General features: G+C 39.4%; 1 protein-coding gene across 12 annotated transcripts in view; it reads right to left on the bottom strand.

The window, feature by feature from the left end:
* SENP6 (SUMO specific peptidase 6) overlaps positions 1-25532 on the bottom strand; it is a 158872-nt gene that overhangs the window by 102440 nt on the left and 30900 nt on the right. For 9 of the 12 annotated variants that reach the window (XR_013635546.1, XM_073336489.1, XM_078852111.1 and 6 more), the window contains exons 3-5: positions 24078-24141; positions 22647-22789; positions 8867-8968 (exon numbers count right to left, since the gene is read on the bottom strand). Coding sequence is in view for 11 of the 12 variants with exons in the window: in XM_073336489.1 (XP_073192590.1) it covers positions 8867-8968; positions 22647-22789; positions 24078-24141 (309 nt within the window). In the remaining variant the exon portion in view is untranslated. The remainder of the gene's footprint in view (positions 1-8866; positions 8969-22646; positions 22790-24077; positions 24142-25532) is intronic. The other 3 variants (XM_078852115.1, XM_078852116.1, XM_078852117.1) reach the window with 1 other exon arrangement.

Here is a 25532-nt window from a genome sequence, read left to right as displayed (position 1 = left end):
TCCCATATAACACAGGCCATAGAATTTCCCCAAAATAAATTTTAGAGCTTATCTTTTAGAAAAACATCCAATTCTGATCTAAAAATTGTTAGTGATAAAGAATACACCATGACCCCTAGCAAACTGTTCAAATGGTAATCACTCTCACTGTAAAAGATCTATTTCCAATCTGAATTTGTCTAGCTTCATCTTCCAGCCACTGAATTGTTTTATACCCTTCTCTGCTGGAGTGAATAATCCATTGTTAAATATTTGTTCCCCATGTAGATACACAAATTGCAATCAAATCACCTTTTAGCTAAGCTAGATTGAGCTTCTTGCGTTTATTACTATAGGCATATTTTCTAATCCTTTAATCAGTCTCAGGGCTCTTCTGTGAGCCCTCTCCAATTTATTAACAACCTTCTTGAATTGGGGCACCAAAAATGGACAGTATTCCAGCAGCAGTCATTCCAGTGCCAAATAGAGAGACAGAATCACTTATCTTCTCTACTAGAGATTCCCTGTTTAAACATTCCAGGATCTCATTAGCTCTTCTGTCCACAGTATCATAATGGGAACTCATGTTCAGACGATCATCCAGATGTATCATCTGATCATCCTTCAGAATCACTGCTTCCCAGGATAGAGTCCCCCATCCTGTAAGCATGGCCTACCTGCTTTGTTCTTAGATATAATACATTTATATTTAGCCATATCAATACTTATATTGTTTGCTCTCACTCAGTTTCCAAGCAAGCCAGATCACTCTGAATCAGTGACCTATCCTCTTCATTATTTACCACTCCCCAATGACGGTCTCATCTGTAAATTTTATCAGTGATAGTTTTGTTTTCTTCCAGGTTATTGATAAAAACATTAAATAGCGTAAGGCCAAGAACCAATCCCTTTGGGACTCCACTGGGAAAACACCCGCTTGATGACGATTTCCTGCTTACAATTACATTGAGAACTATCAGTCTGCCAGTTTCTATAATTTGTGATGTTAATTTTATACTGTTCTACTTTTAACCAAAATGTCATGCAGTACAAAGTAAAATGGCTTATAGAAAGTAAAAGAATTGAACATCAACTCTATTATCTTTATCACCCAAACGGTTATATCTCACCAAAAAGACAAATTAATTTGACAAGATCTATTTTCAGTAAACCACGTTTATTTGCATTAATTACATTACCCTCCTTTAGTTCTTTATTAAACAAGTCCGGTATCAGCAACTCCACTGTGTTTCCCAGGATCTGTATCAGGCTGACAGCCTTATGAATTATCCATGTCATCCTGTCAACATTTTTTAAAGATTGGAAGACAGCTAATGTGCATGCCTTCTGGAGTTTCCCCGCTGCTTCAAAACTTACTGAAAACAACCTTAACTATCCAGTAAGCTCCTCTGCCAACTCTTTTGAAACCTCTGGATAAAAGTTATCTGGATTGGCTGATTTAAAAATGTTTGTCCTTATTAGCTTGTGTTTAACATTCATTCCCCTAGTATTTCTCAAGGAAAGAGCATATGAGGAGACTATCACCCCAAATTCAGAACAGAAATATGTACTGAACACATCTACCTTTTCTGCATTATTATCGATAATTCGATCATTTCCATCTACTAATGGACTAATACCAGCACCAGGAGTCTTTGTTCCTAATATAACTTTTAAAACACTGACGCCCTTAACTCTGCAGGCCATAGATTTCTCCTTGGTCTCATCACTTTTCTATAATTCATAAATTTTGATTCATATTCATTACTGTCAACTTCCCTTTTCTTCCATTAGGTTATATTTAATTTATTTATTTATTTTAAATAGCAGTCTTCACTTCCCCTCTAAACCAAGTTGATTGTTTAACCAGCACAGCCTTCTTCCTGATTGTGGCTTTTTTGGACATCTATAAGGTGTTCTTAAGTGATTAAGCCCTGGCTGGGATGATTTAATTGGAGATTGGTCCTGCTTTTGAGCAGGGGGTTGGACTAGATGACCTCCTGAGGTCCCTTCCAACCCTGATATTCTATGATTCTATGATTCCCAATCATTCACATTTTTTTGATTAAATTCTTCCTCCCAGATGATTTGACTCTTAATTGTTTTCAGCGTTGTGAAATTGGCCTTGATAAACACACACACACAAAGCTATGTTATCCAGCACTTTATCAACCAGAAAGCTCTATTAACTGGCATTTCCAATATCTCCCAATACAACTCTTCAATCTAGTAACCGGGACCAGTATACTGCCCCAGGAGGTCATGCAGTTGCACATGCTACATTCTATTTTTTTTTGCAAAAGAGGCAGAAGACAAGTCAGCAAGTTGATATTAGGGATTTATTCAAAAAAGCAGCTTCCAGGGTGTTCATCCCAATCTCATACACCTTCTACATCTACGATGATAATTGCTGTTGATAATGATGACCCTGAGGTGCCTTCTGAACCATCGATTAAATTATGTTCAATACAGTTTTACTGTTAAGTGTATTTTTAGTGATCTGGATGTACACCATGCACTGCCCATAGTGATACGTAGTGTCAAAAGATAACCTGCTGTATAGAAAACTTTACCTGTATACACTTAAGTGCTTCAAGAAACCTACAACTCTCCAGTGCAGTACTACTACTGGATTGGTGAGTACCTGTTTACTATTTTATACTTTACTCGTTTTATTGTATTCTAAATTCTTTGAAAATTGGTATTCCATTGGTAAGTATACCTCATAGTTAACTGGAATTTTTGACTAACCTCCTATTCCTCCAGCATGCCGGATGACAAATCTTTTACTGTATTACTGGTCTGAACTTTATTCTTCTTGCACATTGGTAACTCTGATCAAGTCACGATCACTTGTGTCTGAGACATCATCTGCATCAACCAGCTTACGTTGACCTAACTCTTTAAGCATCTAGAATGTCACTCCTGCCAGTGTAACTCGCCCACTACACCAATTTAATAACTCCAAAAGAGGTGTAGAGTCAATATCAATGTAGTTAGGCTGATGCAGTGTCAGTGCAAACACTGTGTTGCTTATATCTACTGTTGCTGCCTTTCAGAAGCCCCACTATTCCCCACACTGCCAGTTAAGTAGGTGCAAGTGCTTCTGGCGAGGATGCACACCTCCGATGCAAGGAGAGTAATGCAGACATGCAAAAGCGATTTAGTTACTGTGCTGGCTGAACGTTGACGTAACTTAGGCTCAGGTGGCAGAGATAAATATAGCAGTGTAAATGCTCCCTTTTGGGCTCCAGTCCAGATTCTGAGACCCTCCCTCATGTCAGGTTCCACCACGCAGGCTGGAATATCTAACGTTGCTATTTTTAGTCCCACAGTCCAAACCAGAGTGAACAGACCCAGGCTCTGAGACTCAATGCCTCAGGGTTTTTTGTTTTTGCAGTGTGGATATACCCTAAAGCTCCTTTGAAAATTCCAGCCTTAGATGCCAAAGGTAAATCATAGAATCTCAGAATCATAGAATACCCGGGTTGGAAGAGACCCCAGGAGGTCATCTAGTCCAACCCCCTGCTCAAAGCAGGACCAATCCTAAACTAATTCATCCCAGCCAGGGCTTTGTCAAGCCTGACCTTAAAAACCTCAAAGGAAGGAGATTCCACTACCTCCCTAGGTAACGCATTCCAGTGCTACACCACCCTCCTAGTGAAGTTTTTCCTAATATACAACCAAAACCTCCCCCACTGCAACTTGAGACCATTACTCCTTGTTCTGTCATCTGCTACCACTGAGAACAGTCTAAATCCAACCTCTTTGGGACCCCCTTTCAGGTAGTTGAAAGCAGCTATCGAATCCACATTCATTCTTCCCTTCTGCAGACTAAATAATCCCAGTTCCCTCAGCCTCTCCTCATAAGTCATGTGCCCCAGCACCCTAATCATTTTCTTTGCCATCCGCTGGGACTCTTTCCAATTTTTCCATATCCTTCTTGTAGTGTGGGGCCCAAAACTGGACACACTACTCCAGATGAGGCCTCACCAATGCCCAACAGAGGGGAATGATCGTGTCCCTCGATCTCCTGGCAGTGCTCCTACTTATACAGCCCAAAATGTCATTAGCCTTCTTGGCAACAAGGGCACAGCGCTGATTCATATCCAGCTTCTCATCCACTGTAATCCCTAGGTCCTTTTCTGCAGAACTGCTGCCTAGCTACTCGGTCCCTAGCCTGTAGCAGTATGGGATTCTTCCATCCTAAATGCAGGACTCTGCACTTGTCCTTGTTGAACCGCATCAGATTTCTTTTGGCCCAATCCTCCAATTAGCCTAGGTCCCTCTGTATCCTATCCCTTCTCTCCACTGTGTCTACCACTCCTCCCAGTTTAGTGTCATCTGCAAACTTGCTGAAGGTGCAATCCACGTCATCCTCCAGATCATTAATGAAGATACTGAACAAAACTGGCCCCCGGACCAACCCATGGAGCACTCCACTTGATACTGGCTACCAACTAGACATGGAGCCATTGATCACTACCCGTTGAGCCCGATGATCTAGCCAGCTTTCTCTCCACCTTATAGTCCATTCATCCAGCCCATACTTCTTTAACTCGCTGGCAAGAGTACTGTGGGGAACTGTATCTAAAGCTTTGCTCAAGTCAAGGAATAATACGTCCACTGCTTTCCCCTCATCCACAGAGCCAGTTATCTCATCATAGAAGGCAATTAAGTTAGTCAGGCATGACTTGCCTTTAGTGAATCCATGCTGACAGGTTACACTGTACTCAAATCAGTCAGGTTACATTGTTATTCGCAGATGTTGGAGCCAATCACACTCAAGAAAGTATGACATTATTTCCTGGCTGTAACACACACACAATCTTCATCCTGCAGTCATCTGCCTGTTATTTAGTACAAGTGAAGGCAAATAGCACCAATAAGAAATGGACTTGAAATATAATTTTTGGATATGCATAAAAAAATCAAAAATCAAAATCACTAAAATCAAATTATTTAAATAGCTAATCTACTGGTGTGTCAATTAATTTTGCACAGGTGCACTTACAAATGAGCTATTTTTGCTTAAACCTATAGGTCTGTAGTTGGCAACATAAGACAGCATAAGGAGAAATTTGATGTCACATCAGGACCAGGATTACAGTATAGGCACTTTAGGTCTATGCCTAGGGATGGTTTCACAATAAAGTTTAACAGGGTATATTTTAGAAAACCTCAATTAAATTAAGACTGATACTAAAGAATCCAAGAAAGCACCCTGTGACATGTCCTTGTTTACTTTAAAAAATGTTCTACTGACTTCTGTAGATATTATGTAACTGCTTTCATTAATGTGACCTGTGTTAACTGATCTTTGTCTTTCTGCAGACAACTGAAACAGCTGGAGTGTTTTGAACTGCTCCATGTCTCTCAGTGGAGCACTCATTTTAAGACCAGATGCTCTGGGGGTTCCCCTCTCCCACTGCCCCATCCCCAAACAGAAAACTGCATGTGGCAGGAAAAGAGTCAGGTGGACTTGGCCCACCCACACAAACAGACATACCCTGATTTCTAGGTTAATTACTGGAGGAGGCGCCACCAGCCCCCTTCTGCCACTTGTGCCTCTAGAAGAGAAGAGGGGAGCAGACCCCTATACTGCCATGCTTGCTAGTACCAGGGGGACAGAGGCCCTGTGCCAGCGCACTTTACGTAGGGAGGACCACCCTCAATAATACAACTCCAAGAGGGGGCAGGAACAGTGTGTGGAACACAAAATTAAAAACTCTCCGTGGCCACCTTACTTAATCACACCATTTAGTCAGCCATGTTATACATGGGTTAGGAGTAAAAGAAAAAAAAAAAACAAGATGGGATGGAAAAAGGGATGTGATTAAGGACCTACATCTGATGCGACAACCACACCAATCAGAAGTGAACTGAATTATTTGCAGGGTAACAGAGGAATAAGGACGGGGAAGGGAGGACAGCTATGGAAGGAAGCACTCACGTGGCAGCATTGTAAATCTGAGAAACTCGCAGATAAAAAAAGATAGCACTGGAATGGAGAGACCGTGGACAGAAGAACTTCTTAAAGCATCTCTTTAACTCTTATATTTCTGTAACACATTCACATATTTCAATAGCATGGTGGGTTGTTTGTTTTTTTGGGGGGGGGGGGGCAAGGGTGTTTGTTTTTTTAATTAATTGTAAAACAAAAAAAAAAAGATAAAATGGCTATAGACACAAAATGCATATATGGTGTGCACTGGTGGACTAATTAGAAGGCCAGAAGGTAACATTGATCCAGTCTGAACTATAAACCACAATCGTAGGACTCCCTTGAATTAATTCCTGTTTGAATTAAAGCATATCTTTTAGAAAAACATGCAATCTTCATTTAAATACGTCCAATGATAGAGAATCCCTGGTGGTCTTAAGGATGCTCACCAGTATTGGAGAGCAGAGCTGTCCCTAGGGTACGGCAAATCGGGGTGACTACCCCAGACCCCACCCTGCGGTTTCTGAGGAGGTGGGCTGGGAGGTGAGGTGGGAGACGGGCAAGCGGGGGCGAGGAAGAGCACCCTTCCCAACCTTCCCCTTCCCACCCATTACCCCCATCACCTCCTGTGGGCCCTGCCAATCAGCACCTCCTCCACCTCCCTCTCCATCCCTCCCAGTGCCTATCACTGATCAGCTGTTTCGCAGCATCTAGAGACACTGGGGGGAGGAGTGAGGGTGCAGCACACTCGAGGGAGGGGGCAGAACTAGGCAGGGAAGAGGGGGGCAGAGGTGGAGTGGCAGCAGGGCTTGGGTGGAGTCATGGGGGAGCTCCCCCCGGCAGATAGAAACTCCGCACCAATGTCCCGGGCCCCACACCCCGCTAGGGACAGCCCTGCCGGAGGAAATAAGGAGTGAGGTCGTTCACATTTTTCTGATGTGACTTAGGTGGTATGTACATGCACCTCAATACATGATTAATTTAAAACAAATTATACAAACAGTAATATCACCAGTGGAAGACCTCATAAAAGCAATTCCCCACTATTTAATTTTCTGAAGTACTTACAGAATCTAGAGATGGACTAGATAACCTAATAGGTTTCTCCCATCTCCTGGCCAACACAGGGTTGTTCCCTATTGTACATTTACTATAGTTGGTTGTTTTGGTCCAACAGAGTTTTAAGTGTCCCAAGCAACAGGATTTCTACCATTTTCCTTAGACTATGCCAGTCAAACATATCTCATTAACAAGCTTACCCCTAATATTCTATTTAAGTATCTTCCTTTAATTTCATCTCATTACACCTTGCTATACCTCACCATTCCCAGCGTTTACATCTTACACATTTCTACATTATTTCCCACCATTTATTCCCTTAGCCATGATCTATTATTTAGCTCTTTCCATCTTTACTCATAAAGACAAAACTCCTTCAAACACCCTAACTTCTGATGTTTTCTTTGAACATCCTTCAGTTAGTCAATATCTTTTATGGCACTCAGTAGCCCAGACCTGAACATAGTATTCCTGTTGCTTCTGTAGTAGGACCAAATACAGAGGGACTATGAGGCCTATGACATGAGACCTCTGCATATGCAGCCAAAAGTTATATTTTTGTTTTGTGCCTCTATCACTTTGCAAATTCATGCCTCACTTGCTGTCCACTATATCATCTTTTCTATTGCTATCATTTCTTCCCAGATTTCTAACTTCTGGTGAGGGTCCATACAATGTTTTCCCTTTAGAGGTATTATTAGCTTGCATTTTTTCAACTTAAAGCTCATTTAGTTATTTTCTGCTCATGTTTATAATGTAAGTCGTCCTCTTGATCTTCGCTGATGTTTGTAAATCTTCCTAATTTAACATCTACATTTTTCATTAACTTGATTTTTACTAGCTGTCCCAGACCATTAAGATAGCCATTAATATCAGACCTAGCAGATCCTTTGAGATTCCTCAGACACTTCCCTGCAACAAAACGATTTTGGTGGTTAGCATAACTTTAAGAAAAAAAAAAGGAGGAAGAAGGAGAAATAAAAAGACACGGTTAAGCTATTGGTTAGGAAGGTTGTTCTCTTAACAGCTTTCAACCCACGCACAATGGGTGCTACTACAAACAAAAAACAAACAAACAATGCATGTGTTCAATTCAATATTTGATTTTTAAAGGTCATAATTTTGTAGGAGACTTAACTGCATTTACTTACACTTCCCCTTTTCATCCTTTAAGACCCTACTCCTGCAAACACACACATGCATAACCTTGCTCATGAGCAGTCCCACTGAAGACACGTATTTCTCCAGTTATTTTGATGGCTGTTGTTTTTAAGGTTTATATGTCATAGTGAACTATTAAGTCTGCTGTATTTTTTTAAGCAATGTGACTTATATGACATCTCAGTACATTTGCTAGTGAATCGTTGCCAAGTGGCGGAAGAAACTGGAATTTTTATCAATTCAAGTGTTTGATTACACGAGCGTTTATTAAGTGACGTTCTATTATACATTATTTACAATTGCTTGACGTCTTTTTTATTTTTTAAATAGTTTCACTGTTAACTACTTTCCAGTTGAAAGGTTAGATTCCACAAAATGCTGTCAAATGAACTTTTTTTTTTTTTTTTTTTTTTTTAAAGTGAAGGGTTTGTTCACAATGAAGGTTAACAAGGTAAGCTTTTGGAGACCTTCACAATTCAATGAAGGCAGATATTAAAGGATCCAAAAAGTACTATCATGTCACACATCCCTGTTTACTTTAAAAATGTTTTCGGGACTGTGAAGACTACCATGTACGAATCTCAGCTGTGGGAAAACAAGACAGTATGAAAATTCTTTTAAAAACATAGCACTCTGAACCACTGCCACAAATGAGATGCACGGATGGGAAAGTGTGAGAGGATGACACGAGAATGATATACACGTTGGTTTCTTCAGTCTTACCTTTGGGCTGCTGTTTTTACTACTGGTATCTGTGCATGAGCATGGTGAAAATGTCTACCGTGCACTACGGTTCCTGGACAAGTTATATTCTGGGAATTTTCACTGTAAATATGATAGAAAGTAAGGTAAACAAAAGTTACAAAATTAACAAAACTGCAGAAACAATGAAAAAAGCTAAGAAATGTCATGTAGCTAATCAGTAACTAAAATAATATAATACTTAAATTACATAACTAGACTGGTTTGATAAAGAGGCAGCACAGTCAGAAATGAGGATTCTCAGCCTCTCCCAACTTCCGGGCCCATAAACCACACACAGCTTCTTGTGGTTCACTGCTGTAATCTTTTGCAATGATATTCTATAATCCTTTGCAGTCACAAATGTCTAATTTGAAAATGTTATTAAAAAAAAAATCTAACAAAAAATAGGAAACGTCCAGATTAATGTACACAGAACTGGTTTCAGAGTAACAGCCGTGTTAGTCTGTATTCGCAAAAAGAAAAGGAGTACTTGTGGCACCTTAGAGACTAACCAATTTATTTGAGCATGAGCTTTCGTCTCTCGTTCTAAACCTCGCCGTGCTGAAGTCTACTTCTGTGCCTGTAGGAGCATAAATGTCATATCAAAACAGCCCAGCATCCTATTGCTGACATTGGCCAGTACCAGACTCTTTAAAGGAAGGGACAAAAATCTGCATAATAGACCATTATAGACTATTCTGCCAAAAAGGAACATTTCTTCCTAACCTGAGGCAGCTCGTGGTTGGCTAAGATATACCTTTTATTTCATAATACCTAATGTTGACAAAAGCCTTTATTCAATGCTGATAAGCTCTTGGTCACAAAGTATTTTGTGGCCATGAGTTCCCCAAGTTAATTAGGCATTGTGTTCAAAAGGAATCTTTTTTTTTTTTTTTAAATTTAGCTGCCTTCATTTTCATTCATTCCTTTGATTTTGTTTTTGTGGGGTTTTTTTTGTTTTAAGTCAGCGGTTCTCAAACTGGAGGTCAGTACCCCTCAAGAGGTCACATGGGGGGTCATGAGCTGCAAGCCTCCACCCTAAGCCCCGCTTTGCCTCCAGCATTTATAATGGTGTTAAATATACCAACAAGGGTTTTTAATATATAAGGAGGGTCACACTCAGAGGCTTGCTATGTGAAAGGGGTCACTGTACAAAAGTTTGAGAACCACTGTTAAGTCTTATGTTTCTTCCTACTTGTCTCTTTAAGCAGTCCTAATCTAGTCACTCTCCCCTTTGGAAGTTTTTTTATGACTAATCACCTGCTTATCTCTGGAGCTCTACCACCTTTGATATAATTATTTTAGAGAATTTAGCACAGCATTCATGATATGGGAAAATCATCACGTTTTATAATGGAATAATATTTTCCACTATTTTCTCCCCCCTCTTTATAAATCTTAGCATGATGAGTAATCAATATGCAATGGAAACCAAAAGAGTAGAGGTTTTCATTGAGTTGTCCACAATGATAAACTGCTTTTTTTTCCACAGCGATGAACTTTGATTTAGAATCCAATAATGTGAATGAGTAGTTCAAATTATTCCCTCCCATATACACATGAAGTTCATTGTTGACTAATGCGAGGTAATCAGTCACCACACATCATCAGTATTTACCTAGCTTTGTTCGGTCCTTTTCATATCATAGGATTCTTTTCATATCTTGACTTAAATAGTTTTGTGCAATCCACAAAAGTCTGACCTCACTATTCACTTCCCTTTCCAAATCATTAACATATTGAACACCGATTCGAATATCAATCCTGTGGACACCCCACTGTTACCCTCTGCCATACTTAAAATTGATCAGCTATTTCTACTCTTCATTTTCTGTCTGTTAGCCAGTTTTAATCCCTCAGAGTAGTTTGCCTCTCTCCCAGGCCTGCTTGGTTTTCCTTTTTAGCCTCATGAGGGACTTTGTGAAAGGTTTTTTCAAAGTCCAAATCAATGTCAACTAGGATCCCTTTATCTATTATTTGGTTCACATGCTCAAAGAACGCTCATAGATGCATAATTTTCATGCTGGTTTATACTTATTGTTTTGTTCATCTTAACTGTTTTTTCAGTCAATTTACTAAATACTGCAGGCAGGCTCACTGCTTCGTATTCCTCATCCAAGACCCCATTTATACACCTGATCTTTTGTTTTCTTTTATTAAGGCACCTCCTCTTTTGACATGTCAATCTCTGACAACACTTACCTGAAAAAAAGGAAAATCAGGGATAGCTATTTCCTTCCTGTCTTTTGTGGTAAAGATAGATACAAAGAAATTATGCTGCTTCACTTCAATATTATTACACAAATAAATCACTCCCTGGTAGTGCAATGGAGTCACCCATTCTTTCACATAGGCTTCCATCTTGTGATGCACTTACAGTATGTTATTAGAGTGGATCAGAAAATGTGCCTCTTTCAACAAAATTTTCTTTAAAAAAAACCCTGACAATGTTTTTATAAATTATGCAAAACAATGTTTCAATTTTTATTTCAAGATGAGTTTGATTTATTCTATATTTTACTTTCTAAACAAAACACTTCAACTGAGCCAAACCAGGGTTCTGTGATTGTTATTTTCAGAATTTTGTTTTGCACGAGATTTCAAAATTTTGTTTTGCTCTGCTCCGGAACAGGGAAAAAAAAAAAATCCAGATCCCACACAGCCCTCTATTTTGTTAATTTTTATATTTTTGTCTATTTGCTCTTCAAAACCCTTCTTTTCCCTTAACTTCCATATTACATTTTATTTGCTACAGTACATGGTCCTTTCTATTGACTTTGCTTGGGAAGTATTTCCATTTTATAAAGGGTAACTTTGTGGCTGAAACAACATATCATACCTTGCCATTTAGCCATAATACTGGGGTGGGACAGCATGACAAAATGTATGTGTGTCCACACCTCACATATCACTATCATAATAATCATTATGAAAAGTATGCCTTGTGAGGTACCATTTGAAAACTCATAATTTGCCAGTCATTGTCCTGATAAAATGTGTGTGACAACACTATATGAGAAAAGTTATAAGATTCCACTGTACAGTGTTATTAACACATTCCAAACTGAGGTTGGCAGGACAGGTTTGTCTCGAACAGAGGAATGTGTGTGCTCTGCTTAAGTTGCATTTAAGCAGTGAACAGAGCCATCAAGCAGGAAGGGAAACAAAGGACGCTCAAGTCAGTGAGGAAAAAGCAGCAGGGACATCCTTCCACATAGATTTGGTCTCCTGAATCTCGGCTGAACATGTTTTTCAATAAGGGGACTGACACTATAAAAAGGAGGAACAAATATAGCTAAGCACACCCTCTCTCTCCCTGCCCACCACATTCATGGCACCAGAAGCAACAAAGGAAGCATTTGTTGAATTCTGGGAGAAGGGATCCTGATCTAAGAAATTTGGTCAGTAATACTGCTGAAAGCATATGGTGAGAAAATTTGTTAAGTTAGGCACCGGTAGTATTTTAACTTCATTTTCTTGTAACCATTTCTGACTTTTATGCCTCATTACTTAAACTCACTTAAAATCTCTTTGTAGTTAATACATTTGTTTTATCTAATCCAATGTGATTAAACTGAAATGTGTGGGAAACTCCATCTGAGGTGGCATGTTATGTGCATATTATTTCTACTGAAGCAATAACAAACTTAATATAAACTTGTATTATATTAAGTCCAGAAGAGGGCTGGGCAGTACAGGACATACATTTCTGGGGAAAAATCTAAGACTGGGAGTCTGTTTAGGTCACTCTGCAGTATCACCAAGGCTGGTAAGAGCTAAAGTGTGGCTGGCTGCAGCGCACGCACGCACACACACAGCCAGTAGTGACTTGCATGCTGGGGGCTGTTTGTGAGCAGTCCAGGCTGATGGCTACAGCAGGAAAGCATTGTAAAGGGCACCTCAGGTTAGAGAGGAAGCTGCTCAGTCTGCATTGTACCCTCATATATTACAGAGATGTGTTCTTTGTTCTGCATTTTTGTTCCGCCTTACTTTTTAGTTCAGCAATATGAATGCGTTCAGGAAGAAATGTGCTACCTTTAAGGAGCTGCTGTATTGTGTGTAAGGATTTTAATTTCACTTTTGATTTCAATGTGTTTTTAACTTAAGGAAAAAAAAAGGGAAAAGGTTAAAGACCTTCCTAATGTTCAGTACAGTGCTAGTGACTGGCACAATTACTCCCTCAAGTATATTGAATTTAGTTGTACTATGTTCATTATTAATTAGTGGCTCAGTTTGTTACAACCAAGCCCAGTACCCAGCCGTAATCACTAGTCTGTTGCAAGTGGACCCAGCCGCCAAATTCAAGTTGGTTGGGTCTGGGTAGAATCTAATCACTATTTCTAGCTTTGGTCTATACAGCATATGCCCAGTCTCAGAACTCTTGTCAGAGGGCGGTCCATGGGCCATAGAGCACTGCCACGCAGCCACTCTAAATCCCACAAATCACTGCTTAAAACCTGTGAGCTTCCTCAGCTGCTTACACGCAGTCCTTCGAGCTCCACCTCAGATGCGGACACTCCGGGCTTCTAATTTAACACCTTTGAACATAAGAACAGCCACACTGGGTCAGACCAAAGCTCCATCTAGCCCAGTGTCCGGTCTTCCGACAGTGGCAAATGCCAGGTGCCCCAGAGGGAATGAACAGAACAGGTAATCATCAAGTGATCCATTCCCACTCCTAGCTTCTGGCAAACAGAGGCTAGGAACACCATCCCTGTCAATCCTGGCTAATAGCCATCACTGGACCTATCCTCCATGAATATATCAAGTTCTTTTTTGAACTCTGTTATAGTCTTGGCCTTCACAACATCCTCTGGCAAAGAGGGTTCCACAGGCTGACTGTGCGTTGTGTGAAGAAATACTTCCTTTTGTTTTAAACCTCCTATTACTTTCATTTGGTGACCCCTAGTTCTTGTTATGAGGAGGAGTAAACAACACTTCCCTATTTACTTTCTCCACAACAGTCATGATTTTATAGACCTCCATCGTAGCCCCCACCCGTAGTGGTCTCTTTTCCAAGCTGAAAAAGTCCCAGTCTTCTTAATCTCTTCTCATATGGAAGCTGTTCTGTACCTCTAATCATTTTTGTTACCCTTTTCTGAACCTTTTCCAGTTCCACTATATCTTTTTTGAAATGGGGCGACCACATCTGCACACAGTATTCAAGATGTGGGCATACCATTGATTTATATAGAGGCAATATGATATTTTCTGTCTTATTATCTATCCCTTTCTTAATGATTCGCAACATTCTGTTCACTTTTTTGACTGTAGCTGCACATTGAGTAGGTGTTTTCAGAGAACTATCCACAATGACTCCAAGATCCCTTTCTTGAGTAGTAACAGCTAATTTAGACCCCATTCATTTTATATGTATAGTTGGAATTATGTTTTCCAATGTGCATTACTTTGCATTTATCAATATTGAATTTCATCTGCCATTTTGTTGCCCAGTCACCCAAGTTTTGAGAGATCCTTTTGTAGCTCTTCGCAGTCTGCCTGGGACTTAATTATCTTGACTAGATAACATGGGGACAACATGGCAGAAAACAAGAACAGAGTTAACAATGGAACTTCTTAACCAGAGAAGCTTTACTCAAAGCACTCTAGAGAGTTCAAGACCTTTGAAAATAACTGAAGTCCTGAGATACACCCTCCCTTGGACTAATCTTACCCTTTCTGTGAGTCTGAGGTTCATAAGCACTTCAGGAAAGCAGAGTCTCTCCTGCCTTCTTTCTTCTGCAAGTCCTCCTCATATTTGGTGATGGTTACTCCTAATCTCCACCCCCTCCTACACAAAGAAGAACCCTACTCTTAAACAGGGTCTCCCCTCTATGACATACACAAAACTGAGAAGCTCCAGCCACACCTCTCTCTTGCCTGCATGACGGCAGGCCCTTGAGTAGAAAAGCCATTGTTACACGAAGCTGGGCCAACAGCTGAGAGCCAATCAAAGTCAATAGCTCTTGGTCTCAAACACCTTTCCTAAGCAAGACAACTATCTGAATGCAGTATAATAGGTTATCCCTGGTGGCAGGGGGCAGATGTGCTCACACCACTGAATGTGCACATACCACTGACTACACAGACTTCTTGCTTTCAGTTCCTGTGCCTCATGCTACAATGGCTCCTGGCTACCAAAAGAAGCAACTGCAGGAAAACACCTGCTCAGCATCCACAGCCCTGGGCTTGAGCATGCTCAGTGCAAAATGGAATCTTCAGACAATTTAACTGCCAAACTAACAAGTCTCTATTAAGCATATGCGAACTGCAGTTTTTGGGAGGCTTTTAACTTGGCCAATTTGGACAGGGGGTGACAAAAGGCACATGACTGACAGCAGGATGACAGCCCTGCCAAATTTCAAGATCATATTTCAAAGTACGGAGATGATAAAACTTCCTAATGAAATGGACATAGGCACTTAATGTGGGCAAAATAATATATTTCTCCCCAACTTTGTTCTTAGAAACGGCTGAATTTTGCTGAAACATTAAAAAAAAAAAAAAGCAGCTCAAGGCACACATCCGGCATGGGAAATTACAGTCCGAATAGTTGTTATAAACAACAAATGAAACAGGGTCTTGCAACGGAAGGTGTTTGGCAACCTGAATTATATGTTGCTACCAGCTCTACCTATAATCAGGTCAGAAGTGACTACAGGGCTCTGGGAGTAAGGGTGAAAGAGTTGGGGGCACAGGTGGTGTTCTCTTTGATCCTTCTGGTAAAGGGTAAGGGGTGGGGCCCAGGCAGACACAGATGCAGCCAGGCATTCACCTCCAGGATGCGAAGATGCTGTTCCAGCAAGAAGGCCTGCTAAGCAGAGATGGGGTCCGCCTACTGAGGAAGGGGAAAGAGCATATTTGGATACAGACTGGCTAACCTAATGAGGAAGGCTTTAAACTAGGGGGCAGGTGACCAAAGCCCACAGGTAAGTCAAAAACATGGAGACCTGGGAGAAGGGTTTAGAATTTTTTTTTGGGGGTGGGGGGGGAGGAGAGCATGGGCTGTTATAGTAGGGATAAAGAAGAGACGAGACAGAACTGGAAGAGGGGAATCAAATCAGTATCTTAGATGTCTGTATACTAACACGAGAAGTATGAGGAATAAACAGGAAGAATTCAAAATGCTAGTAAATAAACACAACTATGACATAGTTGGCATCACAGGGAACAGCTTCCTCAGGAAGGACAGGCAAGGAAACAAGGGACGAGGTGTTGCCTTATATATTAAAAACGTATATGCTTGGACTGAGGTTGGGATGGAAATAGGAGACAGACTTCTTGAATGTCTCCAGGTAAGGATAAAAAGGAGTAAAAAACAAGGGTGATGTCATGGTAGGGGTCTACTACAGACTACCTAACCAGGCAGAAGAGGTGGATGCGGCTTTTTTTAAACAACTAGCCATCATCCAAAGCACAGGACTTGGTGGTGATGGGGGACTTCAACTACTCAGATACCTGTTTGGAAAAATAACAGTAAGGCACAGATTATCTAACAAGTTCCTGGAATGTACTGAAGACAATTTTTTAATTCATAAGGTGGAGAAAGCTACTTGGAGAGAGGCTGTTCTAGATTTGATTTTGACAAATAGGGAGGAACTGTTTGAGAATATGAAAGTGAAAGGCAGCTTGGGTGAAGGTGATCATGAAATGGTAGAGTTCATGATTCTAAGGATTGGTAGGAGGAAGAACAGCAAAATAAAGACAATGGATTTCAAGAAGGCACACTTTAGAAAACTCAGGGAGTTGGTAGATCAGATCCCATGGGAAGCAAGTTTAAGGGGAAAAACAATTGAAGACAGTTAGCAGTTCTTCAAAGAGAGACATTATTAAGGGCACAAGAGCAAACTATCCCACTGTGTAGGAAAGATAGGAAGTATGGCAAGAGACCACCCTGGCTTAACCAGGAGATCTTCAGTGATCTAAAAATAATAATGAAAAAAATAAATAAAAGGAGTCCTACAAAAAGTGGTAACTAGGTCAAATTACAAAGGATGAATATAAACAAATAACACAAGTATGTAGGGACAAAATTAGAAAGGCTAAGGCACAAAATGAGATCAAACTAGCTAGAGACATAAAAGGAACAAATATTCCACAAATATATTACAAGCAAGACCAGACCAAAGAGAGGGTAGACCCGTTACTCAGCGGGGGGGGCCAAAAAAGTGGAAATGGCAGAGGTGCTTAATGACTTCTTTGTTTCAGTTTTCCCCAAGAAGGTTGGTGGTGACTGGACATCTAACATAGTGAATGTCAGTGAAAATGAGGTTGGATCAAAATAGGAAAAGAACAAGTTAAAAATTACTTAGACAAGTTAGATGTCTTCAAGTCACCAGGGCCTGGTGAAATGCGTCCTAGAATACTCAAGGAGCTGACTGAGGAGATATCTGAGCCATTAGCGATCTTTGAAAAGTCATGGAAGACCGGAGAGATTCCAGACAACTGGAAAAGGGCAAATATAGTGCCAATCTGTAAGAAGTTAAATAAGGACAACCCGGAGAATTACAGACCAGTCAGCTTAACTTCTGTACCCAGAAAGATAACAGAGCAAATAATTAAGCAATCAATTTGCAAACAGCAAGAAGATAATAAGGTGGTAAGTAAGAGTTAGCATGGATTTGTCAAGAACAAAGTGTGTCAAACCAACCTGATGACATGTTACCCTGTCAAAGAAAGCTTTGTGGCTGGGGGGGGAAAGCAGTAGATGTGGTATATCTTGACCTTAGTAAAGCTTTTAATACCGTCTCACATGACTGTCTCATAAACAAAACTGGGGAAATGCAACCTAGATGGAGCTACAACCATGGTGGGTGCAAAACTGGTTGGAAAACCGTTCCCAGAGAGTAGTTATCAGTGGTTCACAGTCATGCTGGAAGGGCATAACTAGTGGGGTCCCACAGGGATCAGTTCTGGGTCAGTTTCTGTTCAATATCTTCATCAATGATTTAGATAATGGTATAGAGAGTAAACTTATAAAGTTTGTGGACGATACCAAGCTAGGAGCAGTTGCAAGTGCTTTGGAGGACAGGATTAAAATTCAAAATGATCTGGACAAACTAGAGAAATGGTCTGAAGAAAATAGGATGAAATTCAACAAGGACAAATGAAAAGTACTCCATTTAGGAAGAAACAATCATTTGCACACATACAAAATGGAAAATGACTGTCTAGGAAGTAGTACTGCGGAAAGGGGATCTGGGGGGTCATAATGGACCATAAGCTAAATGAGTCAATAGTGTAATACTGTTGCAAAAAAAAAAAAAAAACAAAACAAAAAAAAAAAAACAAAACAAAAAACATCATTCTGGGATTTATTAGCAGGAGTGTTATAAGCAAGAAAAGAGAAGCAATTCTTCCACTCTATTCAGTGCTGATTAAGCCTCAACTGGAGTACTGTATCGTTCTGGGCACCACATTTCAAGAAAGATGTGAACAAACTGGGGAAAGTCCAGAGAAGAGCAACAAAAATTATTAAAGGTGTAGAAAATATGATCTGTAAGGGAAGATTGAAAAAATTGGCTTTGTTTAGTCTGGAAAAAAGAGAAGACTAATGGGGGACATAACAGTTTTCAAGTACATAAAAAGTTGTTACAAGGAAGAGGGAAAAAAAATTATTGTTCTCAACCTCTGAGGATAGGACAAGAAGGAATGGGCTTAAAATGCAGCAAGGGCGATTTAAGTTGGACTTTAGGAAAAACTTCCTGCTAGGGTAGTTAAGCATTGGAATAAATTGCCTAGGGAGGTTGTGGAATCTCCATCACTGGAGATTTTTAGGAGCAGGTTAGAGAAACACCTGTCAGGGATGGTCTAGATCAGTGGTTCTCAAACTTTTGTACTGGTGACCCCTTTCACATAGCAAGCCTCTGAGTGTGACCCTCCCCTCCCCCCCCCCAAATTAAAAACACTTGTTCATATATTTAACACCATTATAAATGCTGGAAGCAAAGAGGGTTTGGGGTGGAGGCTAACAGCTCACAACCCCCCATGTAATAACCTCACAACCCCCAGAGCGGTCCCGACCCCCAGTTTGAGAACCCCTGGTCTAGATAATACTTAGTCCATGAGTGCAGGGGACTGGACAAGATGACCTCTCAAAGTCCCTTCCAGTCCTATAGTTCTATAATGCATGCGTATTACTGTAACCATAACAGCTAGACACCCCCCCACACACCTTTTTTTTTTTTTCTTTTTAAATTAAAGCTGAGACCATGTATCAGTGCTCACCCAACCTGCACAATCCTCCTCACTGCCAGGCATTCACCCACGTTAGGAAAAACACTGATTTACAATACTGCTACATTAATTTAAATGCTTTTCATCAGACGATCTAAAAACATATCTTATATAGGTGGGTTATATAATCCTCATTTTACAAATGGGGGGTGGGGAGGAAGAGGAGAGGAATTGAAGCACAGTGACTTCCCAAGGTCTCAGACTATCACTGAGGAATTCAGGAATTTCATAAATCTCATCTGCTCACAGCTAATTCTGTGATTTAATTGTATGACTAAACTTTTCAGTCTGCTGAGAATTAGATGTCCAAAACTCAAGAGAATTACTGCTGAGTACCCTTCATATTGTACATCAGTGGGCACATTAATGTTCACAATAAACAAACTGGTCCCAATTATGTAAATCTACAGAACAAAATATACAAAAACAGGAAAAATATATTTTTGGCCTTTCTTGTGATGCATGTAATATATAAAAGTTAGGAGATGCTGCACTTCAGTATTAAACGAAGATAACTGCTTGTAGGATAATCACATTCCTGACCAGATTAAATGACCGAAGTCAGAAAAGCAGTTAGCGGTAAGAGATACCAGTAATAGTTTCAACACCATCAAAAATGTTCATTGCAGCCAAGGTGGTGTTTTTCATTCATGCCTTCGTTCGTGATTTTAACAGTGTTTTGCGTTTATACTTTATTTTCCTAAAGAAAGGTTGATTCTCATTGGTCGATAACCATTAAAACAAATTTAGCTGCAACTAAATATAGCTTTACGCTAAATTTGGTGCCTCTTTTTGTTAACCAAGAAGATATAGTGTATCTATGCACATTTATTGAACAACTATATAGCTTACCTTCAGTTTCTTAATTTTTTTTTTATTATGTTAGAAAATGGTGAATGATGCATTTCTCATTTACTGGATGATTAAATTTTTACTTGCAGTTTTTATCCAGCCCTTTTTGGATGTAAATTCAAATTTAATTACTAGAGTGCAAAACAGCACTAATTTTTTTAAGCTAATTAAACTACCTTAAATGTGCTATATCTATAAGACGGAAAAGTTTATCAAAATGAATTTTCCAATTAAAACTAACATTTCTTAAAACAAAGGAGTGGTATCTCTAGTTAGTGAGCTGAGCTGACTGTTTCTGGTCACCACATGCTGTAAGATCTTACAGCTAGTAGATCTCATCCTCTCATAGATTGGAAGAAGAAAGCTTGCTTTCCTTCTTTTTCAACTCCCCATTTGTTTCTTAACTAATGGACTCATCATTCAAATGAACTAATGGAATAAACTGAAAAGAAGAAACTATTTCTCTGCACCTGCAAAAGAAATCTACTGTCAGTCTTCATGGAGTTCAGAGAAGTTTTAGATATGGGAGATTTAATTAAATCTCCGTGTAGCAATAAACTTTTGCATTGTAAATTATAGCTATTTAAAGCTTATTCCAAACAAATAACTTTACTTTATAGTTCTTTATATACAACTGTTAGAGTGAAATACCCTTTATAGGCAAATCTGAGTCACTTAATTTATTGTACTACAGAAAAATTACACCAAAAATGAACATTTAGTGCAGAATCTCACTAAATAATTGGAACACCCATTGCAAGGTACTTGCTACTTGGCAAAATTAAATAAGCAAAAGAAAACAAATGCAGGAAAAAATATACTTTGTTTATCTGATGGATGTAGGTTTTTATATGTCCTTCACCAGAGTAGCATTTCAGCATCTCCCCAGTAATTAAAATTAAAAATTAAAATAAAATCAACTCCTCTTCCATTGCTTGTAGAATTTAGAAGAGATGAGTTTGACCCATGCGCATTACACGCTTGCATGCTATTGGAGAAATGCTAAATCAAAGCAGTCGAGTTTGCATATAGTTCTTCTGTCAGGTGAAGTTAGTTTCACATAGGTTTTCAAATTTGGGGGGCAGACTGCTCATGGGTGTTTCGCTATGGACCAGTGTAACAGCTTCTTCCTATCTGGGGCCAAGGAGGTTTCTCATTTCAGCCTGAAGTTCTTGTATTCCTTATATTTATATTCGGTCCAAGGACTCAGATCAGACTACATGTAGCTGGAAATTGTATGGTTAGGAACAGAATGGTTTGACCATTTACAGATTTGTTTTCTCCATATCAAGAGTCTTTAGTGTACAGAGTAGTGGGAGGAAACGAGGCGAGATAGCACTGGATGTAAGGTCATTCCATGTTTCTATGATGCACACTAGCTGAAGTGACTCTCCATGACAAGATAGTCACTGGAACTGTCATATTCACTAATAAGAGACAAATAGCAGTGTAGCAATGTTGGTCCCATGATAGCAGTGAGAGAGGGTAGGTGAGGTAACATCTTTTATTGGACTAAAATTCTATTTACAGAAGGGACTAGCTTTTGAAAGATAAAAGATAGAGAGGGAGGCGGGGTAGTACCTTTTATTGGACCAACTTCCATTGGCAGAAGGGTTAAGCTTTTGAACTCCACAAAGCCCTGTTAGGTCTCTGTGGAGCTCAAAAGCTAGTCCCTTCTGTAAACAGAATTGTAGTCCAATAAAAGATATTACCTCACCTACCCTCTCTCACTCATATCGTGGGACCAACATGGCTACACTACCACTTACTAACCAATAACTTACTGCTTATCAACACAAGGCTGAGGTTCAGGTTATGCTTTGTTTGACTTTATATAGGATGGCTACTTATTGACTGGATGTAGTGGTCTTGTGATCTTTTCTCTGCACAGGGGGTGGATGGGAACTGACTGCACTGGAAACAATTTAACTATATTATGAACTTCCTGTGGCTGGTGTTTCATATAGCTATTGCTTTCAGTTACAACTTGAATAGGAGTAGAGTAGGAGGATTGTCAGTTTTGAATACCAGCAGTGGTGGTGAGCAGCTGGAACACCAGATAGAAAGATATCAGCATTTGTGCTCAATTCTTTTGAGACCAGAGCTCAGGCTGAATCTGAGAGTGAGTAGAGTTGATGAAGACTTGCTCTGAAGTAGTGCAAAGTGGTTCTTGTGTGATATAATGTCCTATAGGAGGGAAAATGAAGGAACATCGCAGCTAGTGCTGGAGATGGCCTGGAAGAGGCAGAAGCCTATGACCAAGAGAGAGTACATTACACTCTGTACCTCAGGGTGATGAATGGGAGACTGGGTGATGGTAGAAGCAGTCTTGAATGGTACTTAGTCCAGATACAAGTGAATATCCAGGGTCAGTTACTTTTGTGCAGAAAGCCTTCAGCATTTACTAGTAAGTGGTATGTAACACATTTTGTAAGAGTAATGGAATTTTAAAAGATCTTAAATTTTGCTGAAAAGGAGAGACCACTTTTATTTGTAACTTGCCAACTGTACAGATTAGCAAAGTGCAAACTGAGAGTCTTTGCTGTAGTTTCCTTAATGTCACACCGGTCAGTAAAAAAAAAAAAGTATCTAAAATGATATTCATATATCATGTTTAAATAAAACTGATGGTTAACTAAACAATTACTTAGTAAACTTGGAAACTCTGTACCTCAGTTTCTTGCTATTTGCCAGCATGTTGAGTCCAATTGAGTTCCCTTTCAAAACTCTATAACTTCCAGTTTTGCCTCGCCTTGCATACGTTTTTATGTACTCGCCACTGGTGCCAACGGTTCCTGGTCGACAGCGTAGTGACTGTAATGAGACAATTAGCAAAATGTTTGGTTGATGAGAGTATACAACTATTAAGTTGTGAAATACTTATATGAATACTCACTGGAATCCATATTTACGTTGCCTTTGTACTAGATGTTAAAGATCTTAATGTTCTATCTAAAAACCTAGTCAAAAGCCGTTTCCTATATAAATCCTGTCCCTTGGTCTTCAAACAGTTTTCCCCAAGATCTCATAACTCAAACTAAAATTATGTTTCATATAATATTCTGTTCAGAACTCTGTCTAAAGTTTTGTCCTGGATAGCATAATTCCAGGAACTACAAAAAATGAAAAGAGAACATGCCATTTATACAGAGAAAATTTTACAATGTCCTTAAACCTAGAAAAAGGTAAATAAATAGGAAATAAAACTATTCTGCATTGCCAAGATGATGTCTTTCTGAGATATCAGCATTTCAACTATATTTTGTCAGATTCCAGATAGCATTTTACTTGCTCAGACTTTTTGAGCTTTGGAAAATATCTTAATAGAGGACTATTCCCTTTTGATTACTGTTAAATTTATTAAGCCTGTATTAATATAAACTTGTCAATTTAAAAATATAATGGATGGCTGCTCTTTATTGCTAGTTAAATAGTACTGCTATAGCCATATCCAGCCTATTCCTCATTATCTATGGAGTCATCACCTGTAGCCATTTGCTTAATCGTTCATTTGGTCTGTTTCATTGGGTTGCATCTCTTGCGTGATTTGTTAGGGAGAAAGGCAGCCTTTCTTTCCTACACATACCCACTACTCAAAACACTGAAATTTTCAAGCTTTATGAAACTTCTTTCCAACAAAATACTTTAGCACCTGCCATCAAAATCGCAAAAGAACACAACCACCCTTCACTGCTTCCCCCGCCTTCCCTTTGGCAGATACACACATACTCAAAACCAGGAAATACATCAGCATATGTGGTCAAGAAAGATTAGGAAGTAAATTTAGTCTTTCCGCAAAGGAAAAATAATTTAGTTTTAGACTGGTAGTTGTCTAGAGATAAACGTAACCATAAATGCTGATAGTTTCAGAGTTCAGAAGAAAAGAAAATATAGTACTGTACAGCAAGCAAGCCCCCTGGAATTCAGAATGAGAAACATACTAAAGGAATGCAACTCAAGATATTTTTGCAGTGTGCATCATAGAAAAGCAACACATTCACCCATTTTTCAAATTTTTTTTAATTCAGTGGGATTACTATACTACTTTGTTTAAAACTAAATTTAACAGGTGTTTTAATGACTGAATATATAAAATACTTGCCTTCTTTTCTTCACTGGGACTGAAGGACCCATCACTCTCATCTATGCTGAGCAGTTTTGCCTCACTAAACAGTTGGGGAGAAAAGTATGGGTATACTGTAATACAGCAAAATGGCAGCAAAATAGTCATAAAACCATACTATAACTCAAAGCCAGTATACACAGATTAAAAAATATATATATTTTTTGTATTTTTAAACAAACAGACCTCCCCAAAAAAACAAACATTACAGTGGGCAGTATAATAAGCAAGCAATATTAATGTTAATCTCCAAACAAATCTAACGTAAGTGAATGCACAAAGAAAACTACGAACAGGAAATGAGAATAAAATAAAGTTACCAGCAATTTGAAATATTGTACTGTTAACAAAACTTAAATATTTAAAAGGGGCCAACCTAATGCCCATGGGGTTACATAAATGGTTATGCTATGCAGAAACCTTTAGTATACGAGATGTTTACATAAAAGGGAAAGTTATACGAACTTTTGGCTCTCCCAGCATTTGTGAAGTTACCATTCACACAAAATGGACACCCAGACACAATAAAGTCCTAAAATTTATCCTGTAAGCAGAAGGTTAATTTGTCCATGGGCAAAAAGAGTATGATTCAATTACTGTCAAACTCACTATGCAAGCTTCACTTCAGGATGCGAGTTTACATGATAAAAATGTTAAGGTATTTAAACTTCCACCAAAACAGACCAGTCTACCTTTGAGAGATATTCATTTTAATAGTAGTTCAGTCGCACAAATTAGGATATGGCTCTGGAGAACTCTTAAGTCTGGATTCTCCAGATGAAAAGGGTACAGAAACCCGTACCTATATGCCAGTGATAGCACAATGAAATAGTAGTATGAATGTAGAGAAATGGGAGTTGGGGAAAAACAGGTATGAAGTTCATAGGATACTGATCTTCTAACACGGGTTACCATATTTGAACTTTCAAAAAAGAGGACACTTCACAGGGGAGGTGTAGTATTAGCTCGTGCCACTGCCCCCGGACCTGCCACAACTCCACCCTCCTCCCCCTCCCTCCCAGCTGTGCGAAACAACTGTTTCACAGAGCAAGTGCTGGGAGCTAGCGGGGGAAAAGTGGGCACTCGCTCGAGCGACCAACATTCACTCTCTTTCTTAAATGATCAACTCTTCTTTGGGGAAAAATAATAATGGCAAAATCCCGGACGTTTTTAGATATTTAAAAAATTCCTCCCCGACGGCGATTTAAGAACCAAAAAGCCAGACATGTCTGGGAAAATACAGACATATGGTAACCCTATCTCAGGCCTTTCTGCTGCATCTCTGTAATTAGATAAAAAGACCTTAGGGAGATTACAGCACAATTTCAAAATATGCCACTGAAGGTTTTCCTTCAAGTTACAATTCTTCCTAGGTAGGATGAAGAACAAAGGAGGACTCCATTATCTATGCAAATAAAGTTCTAGAAGCAAGAA

This window comes from Lepidochelys kempii, chromosome 3 (assembly GCF_965140285.1).
Source record: "Lepidochelys kempii isolate rLepKem1 chromosome 3, rLepKem1.hap1, whole genome shotgun sequence".
Lineage (NCBI taxonomy): Eukaryota > Metazoa > Chordata > Testudines > Cheloniidae > Lepidochelys > Lepidochelys kempii.
Note: the sequence above shows the minus strand (reverse complement) of the source record. Positions and strands in the feature narration are given on the sequence as shown.